General features: G+C 36.6%; 1 protein-coding gene across 1 annotated transcript in view; it reads right to left on the bottom strand.

Annotated features, from left to right (window-relative positions):
- The window catches only part of PDE1A (phosphodiesterase 1A), a 381,016-nt gene extending 367,622 nt beyond the window's left edge, over positions 1-13,394 (bottom strand). The window contains exon 1 of the mRNA XM_068967526.1: positions 13,294-13,394. Within this exon, the coding sequence (XP_068823627.1) occupies positions 13,294-13,394 (101 nt within the window). The remainder of the gene's footprint in view (positions 1-13,293) is intronic.
- Between the last annotated feature and the right edge of the window lie 1,635 nt (positions 13,395-15,029).

Below are 15,029 nucleotides of genomic sequence, written 5' to 3'. Positions count from 1 at the left end.
CGAGAATACAATACGAAACACATGGCAAATGGACACTACCTCTCCCCTTTTGTTACCTCTTGGGAAGTTGGAAGGGTTACCAGGAAGGCAGAAAAATCCTTCTGAGCCACAAGGTAAACCCCCAGTAATAATGAATGAAGTACAATTAGAGTACCTAGATGGGTCATCTTATCTAGTCTCACATAGTCTTGGATGTTTTTTCATGGATTTTAGTGATACTCTGATTGGGCTTCAATTTTCTTACCTGGTCTTTCAGAAATTCAGCTTTAACTTAGCTACAGTCTCCCAAAGATACCTCCTCTTTACAGCCTATAGTTCCTTTTCACTCCATTTAAATATAGTCTTTTCTCCACAAATCCCTTTCCCTATTTTTTGAGTGAAAGATTTAGCTTCTCTTCTCTTCAACAGTAAGACTCTGGTTTACAGAAGTCCAAGATTTCTGTTTTATAGAATTTTAAGCTTGCTACTCTACCTAGAAATTCTAGGTATTTTTTATTCTACTTTTAAAATTAAAGGAATCAACTAAGATTTTAATTCATGGGAAAATTGGTGGAGACTAGTACTCTTGCCTGGAAAATCCCATGGACAGAGGAGCCTGGTGGGCTGCAGTCCATGGGGTGGCTAAGAGTCAGACAAGACTGAGTGACTTCACTTTCACTTTTTACTTTCATGCAATGGAGGAGGAAATGGCAACCCACTCCAGTGTTCTTGCCTTGAGAATCCCAGGGATGGGGGAGCCTGGTGGGGTGCTGTCACACAGAGTCGGACACGACTGAAGTGACTTAGCAGCAGCGGCAGTAGTAATAGCATAACTGATGTTATTTGTCATGGGCTTCCCTGGTAGCTCAGTGGTAAAAAATCCACCTGCCTGTGCAAGAGACACAGGTTCAACCCCTTGTTGGGAAGATCCACTAGAGCAGGAAATGGCAACCCACTCCAATATTCTTGTCTGGGAAATCTCATGGACAGAGGAACCTGGCAGTCCATGGAGTCAGAAAAGAGTCAAACATGACTTAGCAATTAAACAACAACAACAAATGTTTTTGACAGTTTTAAACAGACAACTAGTTTATGCAAAACTAAAAATTATCAAGACAAAATAACTTCCAGCCCCCAAAATAAAGTGTATTTCTTTTACATAATCAAACCAATTGCTTAAGTAACAAAGAGAGAGGAAAGGAAAATAAGAATTCAATCAGCCTGCTTTCTTATCAACTCTGTATTGTAAGAAAAGATAAGTGATGAAAGATAATAAAACTTGAATAAGAATTAAAAAAGGGGAAAAGTTGTACGGAACTGAAAATTAACTGGGCAAAAAAACTTATAACAGAATGTCATTTTATGGTGTTTGGCTATGCACTGCCTGTTCACAAAATACAGGAACCAAATAAGCAACCATTTCACAGATTTGACTTTCACAGGTGAACTCCTTAAAAATTAGCTAAGCCTAACCAATGTAGGTAAGTGACAGAGACTCCAAATCAGCTCTTGGCTGCTGTATTATTCGTGCACTACTGATCTGGTTTCCACAATTTACTACCTCTACTGCTTTATTCCCTCCCTCTGCTTTTTTTCCTATCATTTTTAGCTCAGTCAAAAATTAGCAAATGTTTCAGAGATTATGAATATAAAAATATAGGTCACTATTTTCTTACCCTCTTTTACATCTGGAAAGATAATCTTATAATGGAATGGTTCAGATAATAGAAGAAATATTCTGGTAGGGAAGAACAAAATGCAAAATCACTTTCTCCTTTTTCTTTGTGGTTGCAAGGAAAAGGACTAGAAGAGTGGGAACTGGGCCTTCCCATGCCCTGCCTGACCTGTTGTCAGGGCAACAGGATGTGTGGGGAGCCCTGGCGTTCCCAGTGCCTGTTGCCAGGGTAACGGGATATGAACCATCTTCTCTTATGAAACTATTCAGTTTCTTTGCCATATTCTATGTTTCTCTTCTATTTGGTGGAAAATTATATTTGTTCAAAGAAATCTAAGAGCAATACAACTTGAATGCACAGGCTACTGAGTGATTATGTATTGGAAGAAATACTATGTGTGTGAGTATCATGAATGTTGTTACTGGTGAAAATAACATGGAAGAGAATTTTATTGAACTGACTTTCTGAAAATAGGGACTTCCACTTTCATTTTTATAATCTCTGAAATATTTCCCAATTTTTGATTGAGTAAAAGAAATGAATGATAGGAGATGATGAAAGAGAAGAGAGTCAGCAGGAAAAAACTAGAAGCCAGAGAAGTATATAAAAAATTTAGAGGCTAAGAGTTTGATTTTAGTTATATATTAGTTGATGCCGTGGGGGGGGGGGGGGGGGGGGGGTTGGTCTATGTATGTGTATAACAAACCATCTTGCAACTTAGTAGCCAAAAACAATGAACATTTACTATTTTGTCATGATTTTGAGGAAGCTGGATAATCCGGGAAGATCTCACTCACACATCTGATGGTTGATGGTCTGTCTAGAGGAGCCTCAGCTGGAAATGGCTTATATCTGTGCCACATGCTCATTCTCTGATAGGCTTAAGCAGGCTTCTTCCAGCACTACTATGAGAGTTCCAAAGAGCAACATGACAGGATAAACCCCAAAACATAAGCCCTTCCCAAGCCTTTGTTTGTATCTCATTTGCTAACACCCCATTGGCCAAAGCAAGTCAGCCAATACACAAGCTCAGAGTCAGTACGGGAGGGATAATCCTAGAGTGGATGCAGGAAGTAATGGACAAACTAGACCATATTGTAATAATAAATAACAGCATGAAAGAATTCCTGGAAAATAGAGAGCTCTTTGGAAAACTTGAGATATTAAAGCAGAGATGTGCTAGGGGATGAAATATTAAGAGGGTCACACAAATAAAGATACTTTTGCATACTGGAACCACCAGGAGGTACCAAAGATTTTAAGAATTCTTAGAGTTCAAAAGAGCTCCTTAACCCATCTAGTAACCATTTCCAAATACACTCTAAGAAACAATGAGGAAAATACTTATGTGCCTTTATCTATGGGCAATAAAGAAGAATAAACTCCACTTAGGTGATTTTTTAAAAATAAACAAAAGGAGAAATGCTCACTCTAAAAAAGAACAGTATCACGTGCTTAAAATCCTTTATAATATGGAAAGAAGAGAAAGCATAGCAAAAATAAAACATTTAGTGTTAATCATTAGAACTCCTGGCTTTATTATCATTGGTAAATAAAAATCTTCTGAGACAGACAGCCTGATGTTTCTACTGTGCACGGTTATCTTTCTCTGTTGTTTGGCTTACTAAAAGCCAAATAAATTAGAATAGTTTTGTAAGAGTCCAAGCTTGAAAAGGGCAATAGAGTTTAGGAAAGGTCAAATTCCTTTTTAAATTCTAGCTAGGATCATTGTTTAAATAATTTAATTAAATGGATAATGGTGGTACATACCCTAGAAAAGGAGAGAAATAGAACTGGGGAGTTTCCAACATCTAAAGCATATGCCAAGTGATAACTCCCCTTAGTATTCATCTTTGAGTATTCAGAATTAGGCAAACAGATGGCAGGTTTGTGGAAAAATCAAAATAAGAGAGCAGTTTTTAACTCCTTAAATGTCAGGTTTTATAGTGAGTCTCAAATGTTAAATGAAATTATCTAAGTCAGTATTAAATGAAATAGGTATGGGCCTAGGTATCTTGTTCACTTCCTACTAATAGAGTAACATTAGTCAGGCTATTCAATGTCTTTGAGGCTCAGTTTTCTCATCAGAAAAACAGGACAATTTGAACTGTGTAAATCTGAACTATATAGATCAAAAGAAAAATATTTTAGAAGGAATAAAGCACAAAAGAATTATAAAGTGTGATTATTACTATGATTCACTTATAAGGTGATTTTTAAGTAGTTTTTTCTTGGCTTGCTCCAAATGAAGTTTATTTTTAACCAAGTCTTAGAAAGCCCAATTTTAAATGAATTAAAGCCATCATACCATTACTTTTCTAATAAGGAGCCTATTGTGATTTTCTCCTAATTTATCAAGGACCTGATTCATACACAAAATTCTAAGAATCTTCTAATGCTCCATGATTATGTAGAGTTTAATTAAGGCGGACTTCTGTTTTGCTGCCCTGTAGACAATGGCACTTAGAGATTTTACTACTTTTTCATGACTCATTATGAACTTTCCTTGAATAGCTATAAATATGAAATGTTTACCCACAAGAAACTATTTGCTTTGAGCATTTTGGGGTCTATTTAATAAAAATTTGTTTTTAAATATTTTACAAATTATAAAAAATATATAATCTCTGTGAACAACTTCAAGAAATTGTAGTTTAAAGGAGAAACCAAGGGTCAAAATGTCTCACAAATATGCCTCTTATAACTTAACATTTTTATAACCTTTCTTAACAATAAATAGTTATTTCTGAGATCAGGTATGAGGAATACCAGGATTCTCATAAGTCTTTAGCACTCTCATCCGTTTAATAATGTTAATGAACAGTTCCTTTCAAATCCAAATGGCTTATAGCACAGTCCTTTCAGATGGGAATCAGACTTGCTCAAATATTTAAATTTGATTAGCTGACTGAAATATGTTAGAATAAAGGACAAAATCTAATAACATAATGGTAATTTGGTATATTCTAAGATGAATTGACAAAAGGAATGACCATGGGACAGGACAACAATTACTTGCAAATAAACTCTCTTAAGAATCAGACCTAGACAGGGATAAGAAAAAACCTAATGAGTGGTTTTCAAGCCTGAGTGACTCAAGAAACCCGATTAGCCCTAGGTCATACCTGATTATGGAGACCTAAAATCTATTCTAAGACCACTACAAAATGCTGAACAAAAGACAATGACTCCATCAAGGCAACTGTCTATCAGTGAAACTCTCAAGACCAGTTTGCTTCTCTTCCTCAGCATTTCATTCTGACATAACAGGCTCTTGCCCCAGAGAAATGTAAATCCTTCAGTGCAATTGTTCTGGTAAAGACAAACCTGATGCTCTCGGTGAGACCATTCCACTGAGCTAAAAGAAAGCTTTCTTTTCTCATCTTGACAATCCTGCTCTATCTACTGATTCTGATAAGAAAATTACCTTAAAAAATAGTATTCTGCTTCCGCATATATCATTAGTACTAATGTTGATACACTTAGGGTTTCTTGAATTCTAGACACTGTTCTAAGCAGTTTATAAGCATTAATGCATTTAATCTTCCCAACAACTATAAAATTGATAAGGATATTAGTCCCATTTTCAGTTATGCATTATTTATAATTCTCACTATCTTGATTCTGGCAACATCTAGATTCCCAGATCCTAACACTTCCCTCTAGGTGGAAAGACCTTTTATTGGAAAAGCCTTCCAGACCTCTCTTTGCTGCTTTTCACACTCTTTCACAAAGGAAGAGAAGCAACATTTGGTTGGTGAAGTGTGCAGAAGGAATTAGACTCAGGTATATTAAACTGTCCTTTTCAGGAGGTATGGAAGGGATATTCTACTTGTCAGAAAGCATAACACGCCCAAATTAAGAGAAACCCAAGTAAAATGGTAGGTGTTGCAAGAGGGCATCAGAGGGCAGACACACTAAAACCATACTCACAGAAATCTACTCAGTCTAATCAAACTAGGGCCACAGTTATGTCTAACTCAATGAAACTAAGCCACGCCTGCGGGGCAACCCAAGACGGGCGTGTCATGGTAGAGAGGTCTGACAGAGTGTGGTCCACTGGAGAAGGGAATGGCAAACCACTTCAGTATTCTTGCCTTGAGAACCTCATGAATAGTATGAAAAGGCAAAATGATAGGATACTGAAAGAGGAACTCCCCAGGTCAGTAGGTGCCCAATATGCTACTGGAGGTCAGTGGAGAAATAAATCCAGAAAGAATGAAGGGATGGAGCCAAAGCAAAAACAATACCCAGCTGTGGATGTGACTAGTGATAGAAGCAAGGTTCGATGCTGTAAAGAGCAATATTGCATAGGAACCTGGAATGTCAGGTCTATGAATCAAGGCAAATTGGAAGTGGTCAAACAGGAGATGGCAAGAGTGAACGTTGACATTCTAGGAATCAGCGAACTAAAACGGACTGGAATGGGTGAATTTAACTCAGATGACCATTATATCTACTACTGCGGGCAGGAATCCCTCAGAAGAAATGGAGTAGCCATCATGGTCAACAGCAGAGTCCGAAATGCAGTACTTGGATGCAATCTCAAAAACGACAGAATGATCTCTGTTCGTTTCCAAGGCAAACCATTCAATATCACAGTAATCCAAGTCTATGCCGCAAACAGTAATGCTGAAGAAGCTGAAGTTGAAAGGTTCTATGAAGACCTACAAGACCTTTTAGAACTAACATCCAAAAAAGACGTCCTTTTCATTATAGGGGACTGGAATGCAAAAGTAGGAAGTCAAGAAACACCTGGGGTAACAGGCAAATTTGGCCTTGGAATACAGAATGAAACAGGGCAAAGACTAATAGAGTTTTGCCAAGATAATGCACTGGTCATAGCAAACACCCTCTTCCAACAACACAAGAGAAGACTCTACACATGGACATCACCAGATGGTCAACACCGAAATCAGATTGATTATACTCTCTGCAGCAAAAGATGGAGAAGCTCTATACAGTCAACAAAAAAAAGACCAGGAGCTTACTGTGGCTCAGATCATGAGCTCCTTATTGCCAACAGACTTAAATTGAAGAAAGCAGGGAAAACTGCTAGACCTTTCAGGTATGACCTAGATCAAATCCCTTATGATTATACAGTGGAAGTGAGAAATAGATTTAAGGGACTAGATCTGATAGATAGAGTGCCTGATGAACTATGGAATGAGGTTCGTGACATTGTACAGGAGACAGGGATCAAGACCATTCCCATGGAAAAGAAATGCAAAAAAGTAAAATGGCTGTCTGGGGAAGGCTTACAAATAGCTGTGAAAACAAGAGAAGCGAAAAGCCAAGAAGAAAAGGAAAGATATAAGCATCTGAATGCAGAGTTCCAAAGAATAGCAAGAAGAGATAAGAAAGCCTTCTTCAGTGATCAATGCAAAGAAATAGAGGAAAAGAAAAGAATGGGAAAGACTAGAGATCTCTTCAAGAAAATTAGAGATATCAAGGGAACATTTCATGCAAAGATGGGCTCAACAAAGGACAGAAATTGTATGGACCTAACAGAAGCAGAAGATATTAAGAGATGGCAAGAATACATGGAAGAACTGTACAAAAAGGATCTTCACGACTCAGATAATCATGATGGTGTGATCACTCATCTAGAACCAGACATCTTGGAATGTGAAGTCAAGTGGGCCTTAGAAAGCAACACTACAAACAAAGCTAGAGGAGGTGATAGAATTCCAGTTGAGCTGTTTCAAAGCCTGAAAGATGATGCTGTGGAAGTGCTGCACTCAATATGCCAGCAAATTTGGAAAACTCAGCAGTGGCCACAGGACTGGAAAAGCTCAGTTTTCATATCAATCCCAAAGAAAGGCAATGCCAAAGAATGCTCAAACTACCGCACAATTGCACTCATCTCACATGCTAGTAAAGTAATGATCAAAATTCTCCAAGCTAGACTTCAGCAATATGTGACCCGTGAACTTCCAGATGTTCAAGCTGGTTTTAGAAAAGGCAGAGGAACCAGAGATCAAATGGCCAACATCTGCTGGATCATGGAAAACCCAAGAGAGTTCCAGAAAAACATCTATTTCTGCTTCATTGACTATGCCAAAGCCTTTGACTGTGTGGATCACAATAAACTGTGGAAAATTCTGAAAGAGATGGGAATACCAGACCACCTGACCTGCCTCTTTAGAAACCTATATGCAGGTCAGGAAGCAACAGTTAGAACTGGACATGGAACAACAGACTGGTTCAAAGAGGAAAAGGAATACGTCAAGGCTGTATATTGTCACCCTGCTTATTTAACTTCTATGCAGAGTACATCATGAGAAACGCTGGACTGGAAGAAACACAAACTGGAATCAAGATTGCTGGGAAAATATCAATAACCTCAGATATGCAGAACACACCACCCTTTTGGCAGAAAGTGAAGAGGAACTCAAAGGCTTCTTGATGAAAGTGCAAGAGGAGAGTGAAAAAGTTGGCTTAAAGCTCAACATTCAGAAAACGAAGATCATGGCATCTGGTCCCATCACTTCATGGGAAACAGATGGAGAAACAGTGGAAACAGTGTCAAACTTTATTTTGGGGAGCTCCAAAATCACTGCAGATGGTGACTGCAGCCATGAAAATTAAAAGACGATTACTCCTTGGAAGAAAAGTTATGACCAACCTAGATAGCATATTGAAAAGCAGAGACATTACTTTGCCAACTAAGGTCCGTCTAGTCAAGGCTATGGTTTTTCCTGTGGTCATGTATGGATGTGAGAGTTGGACTGTGAAGAAAGTTGAGCGTTGAAGAATTGATGCTTTTGAACTGTGGTGTTGGAGAAGACTCTTGAGAGTCCCTTGGACTGCAAGGAGATTCAACCAGTCCATTCTGAAGGAGATCAGCCCTGGGATTTCTTTGGAAAGAATGATGCTAAAGCTGACACTCCAGTACTTTGGCCACCTCATGCGAAGAGTTGACTCATTGGAAAAGACTTTAATGCTGGGAAGGATTGCGGGCAGGAGGAGAAGGGGACAACAGAGGATATATGGCTGGATGGCATCACCTACTCAATGGACGCGAGTCTGAGTGAATTCAGGAGATTGTGATGGACAGGGAGGCCTGGCGTGCTGTGACATACTGAGCGACTGAACTGAATTAAACTGAACTGAACTGAACTGAAGAAAGCATATCTCATATGTTAAAGATCATAAGGTAAATTTAGGAGTAGTTGTTTTGTTTCTTTTGGAAAAGTCTACAGTTTAGGGGAGTAAGTTGAAATCAGAAGCATTTTGGCTTCTTTTGCTGCAAACCAAAAACCCTACCCTCCATTAGAAGTTTAGTTTTTCAATAAAGCTGTCATTTCTAGGGTTTTCCTGGTAGCTCATACAGTAAATGATCTGCTTATAATGCATGAAACCTGGGTTCAATTCCTGGGTAGGAAGATCCCCTGGAGAAGGGAATGGCAACCCACTCCAGTATTCTTGCCTGGAGAATCTCATGGACACAAGAGCCTGGTGGGCTACAGTCCATGTGGTGGCACAGAGTCAGACAAAACTAAGCAACTAACACTTTCATACTTTCACTTTCACTGTCATTTCTATCTCTGTCTATGGACTCCTATATCTGTCCCTCACTTAATTCTGAACTTAGGCAGAGATTATATGTGTCATTCATTAGCCTCTCTCTTGTCCCAATATCTAATGGGATAGATACCAATTTTTGTCTTTCTTGCTGAAGGATCACTTTCTAAGAGAAGTCACACCTGACTAACCAAAATATCTTCTCCAAGTAACTCTTGATCACATGACCTGGTGCATTTTCTTCAGGTCATTTCTTACTCCATTTTAGCTTACTTCTCTGTAATTTACTTTTTTGTCATTTGTTTCCTCATCAAGAATGTAAGTGCCTGTGCCTGACACACAACACAATCAGTAGGTCTTTATTAAATGACTGAATGAATGATTAAATAAACAACAATTTTACAAATAAGTGATGTTCAAAAAGCTAAGAATCTTTCCACAGTCACTCAGTTAAATGACGGATAGCATTAGAAAATATCTGACTGTTTCCAGAGTTCAATTTCTTGATCTCTAAGGTATTTCACCTTAATGATGCCCATTAGAGAAACTATAACATAATGTTATGTACAACATAATGTTATGCAAGGAGATTTATACTAATATTTTACCTACACACCAATATAAGTTTCAAGAGATGGTTTTCTTCAAATTAGTTTTATGACTAAGGAACTGATTTTCTTAACTGATTTGCCTGGCTAAGCCATCAAAAGAGTCACATACTCACCCACATGAGAATAGAGACTGGGATTTATCGGCAATTTTATCATGACACACAAAAAGATTATTTTTAAATTGAAAAAACTACTATCTATAAATTAAAAAATATATAAAATCTTCAATTTTCTGCATAGGAAATAAAAAACTTTAACAACTTTGCAAAGACAACTGTTAGAAACCTATTCTCAGTGTGTGAGAAGTAATATAGGTCCCAGGGTCACAGGAAACTTCTGAACCAGAAATTTCATCACATGTAAAGGTGGCAAAAGAATTAGGAAGTGTTTTCCAAATGCTAAACATCTGGTAATTAATGGACAAGTATATGATTCTTTTAAAGGTAGTTTATGAAGAACATGATGCCATAGTCATTTGCTAACATTCCTACCATCAGAGATGGTGAGTCATTGCGTAGAACCTAAATTGTCATACTGAGTGACAAATTAGTAGTAGAAGATGGATTGAAGAAAGCTGACGAAAAGAGCCACAACTATAAAAAGAAAATTAATAGAACAAAGCATACAAGTCTACATCAGAAATGGGAAAGGAAAACTGTTTCACCTTTGTTCCCACAAAGGAATAAGAGATTTCCTAGCATATCACTGAATTTGCTGTTTCAATTAATATTGTATGAGGAGATTTAAAAGTTCAACAAAAGAAATCAACAAAATGATAGAGAAGAATTGATATTTTAATTCAGTTTACCAACATTTTCACATGTGCTACAAAACATAAAACTTACTTCTATGGACTGAAAAAAAAAGTGTTCTAAAATATAATGTTATCTAAAAACACTTATAAAATACGTTCTGTAAATATCTACCTGTAGTGATTCTTATTTTCCATTTTTAAGGTATACTGGAATTACCTTATTTTGCTTCAACCTTTGTCTCTACTTTTGTTTAACCTCAGAAATGTACTTATTGTAAACCCACTTAAGAATAAAGTATACTGTTGAAGAAAATCAACGCATTTGTAAAGTTTGCATTTTGCAGTGGAAAAAAAAAATTTTTAATTACTTTCCAAACAAACATCCAAAGGATTGAGTCTTTTTTTGCCAAACTAAGAAAATTATTGTAAAATTATTTGATAGCATTCCTGAGTAACATAATTTTAACTGCCAATACTTAAAACTGGAATTCTAATACTAGACATTTCAATAAGCTAAAATTCTGTTTGAGTCAATATAACATTTTAAATAGGCAAGACAATCTCAGAAATGGAATAGGGAGTCCCTCACATCATGCCTTTGAATGCAGACTACACAAAAGACCATAATTAAACAATTTGGTTGTCATTAGTCATGCAGATTTTAGATGCAGAGCTTTTTGTTTTGACAGTTCTAAGCCTGGAATACTGAAAATGCCTTAAGTCAAACTACAAGTTAAAATAGTATCAAAATGAAATTCTTTGTTGCTTTGGTATGCAAAAGCGTTCGGTTATTTCCATCAGGTTAGCAATAATTTTGTTTTAAAAAAACTGGTAAGTAATTTGGTCATTCAGTGTTCTATATGGTCATTCAGTGGCCCCACATAGACACAACTCAAAATTTATATAGGTACATATATAATAATATCCAACATCCATGTTGAATATCAAGTCATGAAGCTCTACTGCTAAATGACTCTATCACCTTCTTTGAAAACAAAAAAGAGAAGTTGATCTTTGAGATCAGGTGTTAAAGTGAAAGTCGGATAACTTTGCCGTAAAATGTTAGGTAGACACACATTCACTTTTTAAATTTTTTAAAGACATATGCATAAACTCACTACCATACATCTTCATGCATTCAAATAACTGCAGAAAAATAGAACAAACTAAAAACCAAAACCATCCTATCCTGCTAAAGGGAAGAAAATCTAGACTAGGTTGAAATATGAAATATAATTTTTCCAGTACAGATGTTCAACCACTCATTAGGTTAGCATGCAAATCATCTGATGACTGCCAATGCCAATGTCTAATTTTCATCTATGCTGATTAATTTTGTAAGCTGTTGTTTGCTTTTTAGGATTATTTGTTTCACTAGAGAATCACCTCTACAAAATAAAAAAAAAACCTGTGATTTCTAAATCTTCAGTGAGTCTTGGAAACATATTTCTCTAATTCATTCAAATGATGTAAAGATGGCTTCCTTTTTAAAAGTGATTCTCTGTTAAACGTGTTTCCATTATTAGTGTGCTCTTATACCAGTGCACTGTAACACAATGTATTACTTCAAGTGTAAGAAAATATACAGTGAGCACTAATATATAAACATCATTAAATACATTCAAATAGAGGAAAGTAGAATTTCTACCTAACATAGTTTGATATAATTTTTCTTTTAAAAAATCATATATATCAAGACAGCAACATTAAATTTACTCAAATGTTGCATTTTATACAATAATATATATATATATATATATAACATTAGAAATAATCCTGAAAAACCTCTGTATCTCATAGTATAGGATTCCTTCAGCTATTATTATAGAAAAGCAAATATATTTTCATCTGAAGTTTGCAAATATGATAAGGAATTGCAATGGCCTGTAAATATTCATATTTCCTATTTTTATCCAAATATTAAATCTGATTTTACCATTATGACATAATGAAAATAAAGCATATAAACATAGTGAGCTGGAACACTAAGCAGAAATAATTTACATACATTGAGAAAAAAAACTAGATGCTGTTTAAAAAGCAAGGTAAATAGCACTGCAATTAAACTTTGACTCTGGTACTTACATTTCATGCAGACATAAGCACACTTCTTGACCCATCTTACAAAGGTCTATTTTATACTATGAGCTATTCTGTACTCTCAGAAGTGAGTTGGTTGATTTAAGCTAAAACTCTCAAGCAAGTTTGGTGTGCTGCTAGTAATTTTACAACATAAACTTTTTCTCCTTAAAATGTATTATTAATTAAGTCATAATGAATAAGCACAATGGAATATAATGATCTATTATCATATTAATCCTGTCCTTTTTCTTCAAAATCTAACCACAAAGAAATAAGTGCTAATACCAATCTCTCTTTTTATCTTAGAGAAATTTTATTTCCGCAAGTACCCTGGCAAGCAGCTTTTCTAATTACTTTTCTGCATATCTAAGCCGCGTATCTAAGTAACACATACAGAATGTATAAAAGAAGCCATGCAGTCTAACAATGAAGTGAATTCTCAGGGAGTTACCTTACTTTACATAAAATATACCTGCACAAAAAACTATTCACCCTTCACGCAAGTTGTTAGCTGAGACTGACACATTTTTAAAAGAAAATCTTTCTAAAGAAACCACTAATGCACAATCAGAAAGTGCCAATAATTCAACATGTTAATACTCAAAAAAAATTTTTTATCAGAGAGGTGGATGAAAACACAGAACCAAGCAAAGAGCTTACTCACATTCCTTTCAGGCGTTGCCACATTTTTTCAGTCTGTTCTCCTATGAGATACTTAAAAGTAGTGTTTTCCACTTCTTCAGTTTCTGTAGCAGTAGACCCCATGATGATACTCCTAAGGCAATACATTTACAGTCAGTTTCAGCAGCTAGAACAAGCATTCCTCAGTCCACTACAAATCTTAAACAGTTATACAGTAGCATCTCTTATCTATCAAAACATTGCAGATTTACTAAGCTGACGGCAGCTTCTGCCAGAATTGCTACTGACTTTGACAGGCATATCCACTGTTCACCACATCACCCACCCCCCACCCCCCTTCAAGCAGACAGCAGTATAAACAGATCCTCTGACCTCACAGAAACAATCGGCACATGTGAGCCTGCTACTGTACTACTGACCGACTGAGCGCTCCAGCTCTCCCCAAAGCAGCTCATCTGTTACTGTTCCATGCACTGAAGCACATTAGAATTCCTACAGTTTCTGAGATCTATTATTCAAAACAGAAACATGAATGACTTTTAGCGCACCAGAAGAAGCTGAATTCCTCTCTACCAATGGAAGGAAGGCTGGATGTAATAAGAAAACAGATGGTAGGAACCAGTATCCGCAGCACCACCCTGAGAAAAAAGTGGCTGGTTTAAATGCCAAGGTTTTTGTCTCTCAGTTGATCTGGAATTTAAAGAGTTAAAAATATTCAAGGCTCTAATGATAAATTCAACAAATATTAGTGACAACAATGAGGAAAATAACATAAGAGCCACACAGAAGGCAGACCACAGAGCTCCACAGGTTGTTATTGAAAAAAATGTGTACACCGATGATGCTCCAATCATGCTTATTCACCTTCTCCTAGCAACTCTACGCAGTAGGTAACTGCCAATTTAACAAGTGGAAAACACAGCAGCTGCACACAGACTGTTCCATGAGTCCCTTGGGGGTTAAAAAAAATAAATAAGAGAAAACTAACATGTATGCTTGTGTGCACGTGTTGAAGGGAAAGACGGGTAGGGGGCGTAGAGGGGGAAGAGAAGATGGAGAAGAGAGAAAACGATGCCGCGCTGCTCCTGCATTTCAGAAGAAAAATGAGAGAAAGTGGACATAAAATGATCAGAACTGAGTCATCTGCCAAACTCCCAACACATGGTGAGCTTTCTTTGAAACAAGCACAGACCTTGAGTATGTGCTTCAAAACAGCTATTGCTATATGCAAGCTGCTAAGAAAAATATGCTTAAAAGCAATACCTCTTTTTGTTTGTTCAGAGAACAAACGTAGTTTTATTCCTCCCTGCAAGAAAGCTTGTCTGTTATCCTAAGGTTTAAGGTAGAGATATTCACAGGCAGTAGATAAGTAACAATATCTTAATATTTATTGAGTACTTAATGTGTCAGACACTGTTCCCAGTACCTAATAATATTACTTTTTCAAATTCTTATGAGGTCTTCCAAAGTCTATGAGGTAGGTAATATTTCCATTTAATAGTTGAGAAAACTATTGAGAAATAAAGACAGTCCTCAGATTTAATCCAATCCTTTAAAATAAGCACTGTGATTTTACTGTCAAAGAAACCTTCCACTATAAAGCTACTATGTCGAAGAATCACTGACCGCAACTCGTAGTTAAAGTTGTAATATGAACAGTAGTATGTGCGTGCTGAGTCACTTCTTTGCGACCCCATGGACTGTAGCCTACCAGGCTTCTCTGTAGCCTACCAGGTATTCTCCAGACAAGAATACTGG

This window comes from Capricornis sumatraensis, chromosome 3 (assembly GCF_032405125.1).
Source record: "Capricornis sumatraensis isolate serow.1 chromosome 3, serow.2, whole genome shotgun sequence".
Classification (NCBI taxonomy): domain Eukaryota; kingdom Metazoa; phylum Chordata; class Mammalia; order Artiodactyla; family Bovidae; genus Capricornis; species Capricornis sumatraensis.
This window is presented reverse-complemented; position numbering and strand designations above follow the sequence as displayed.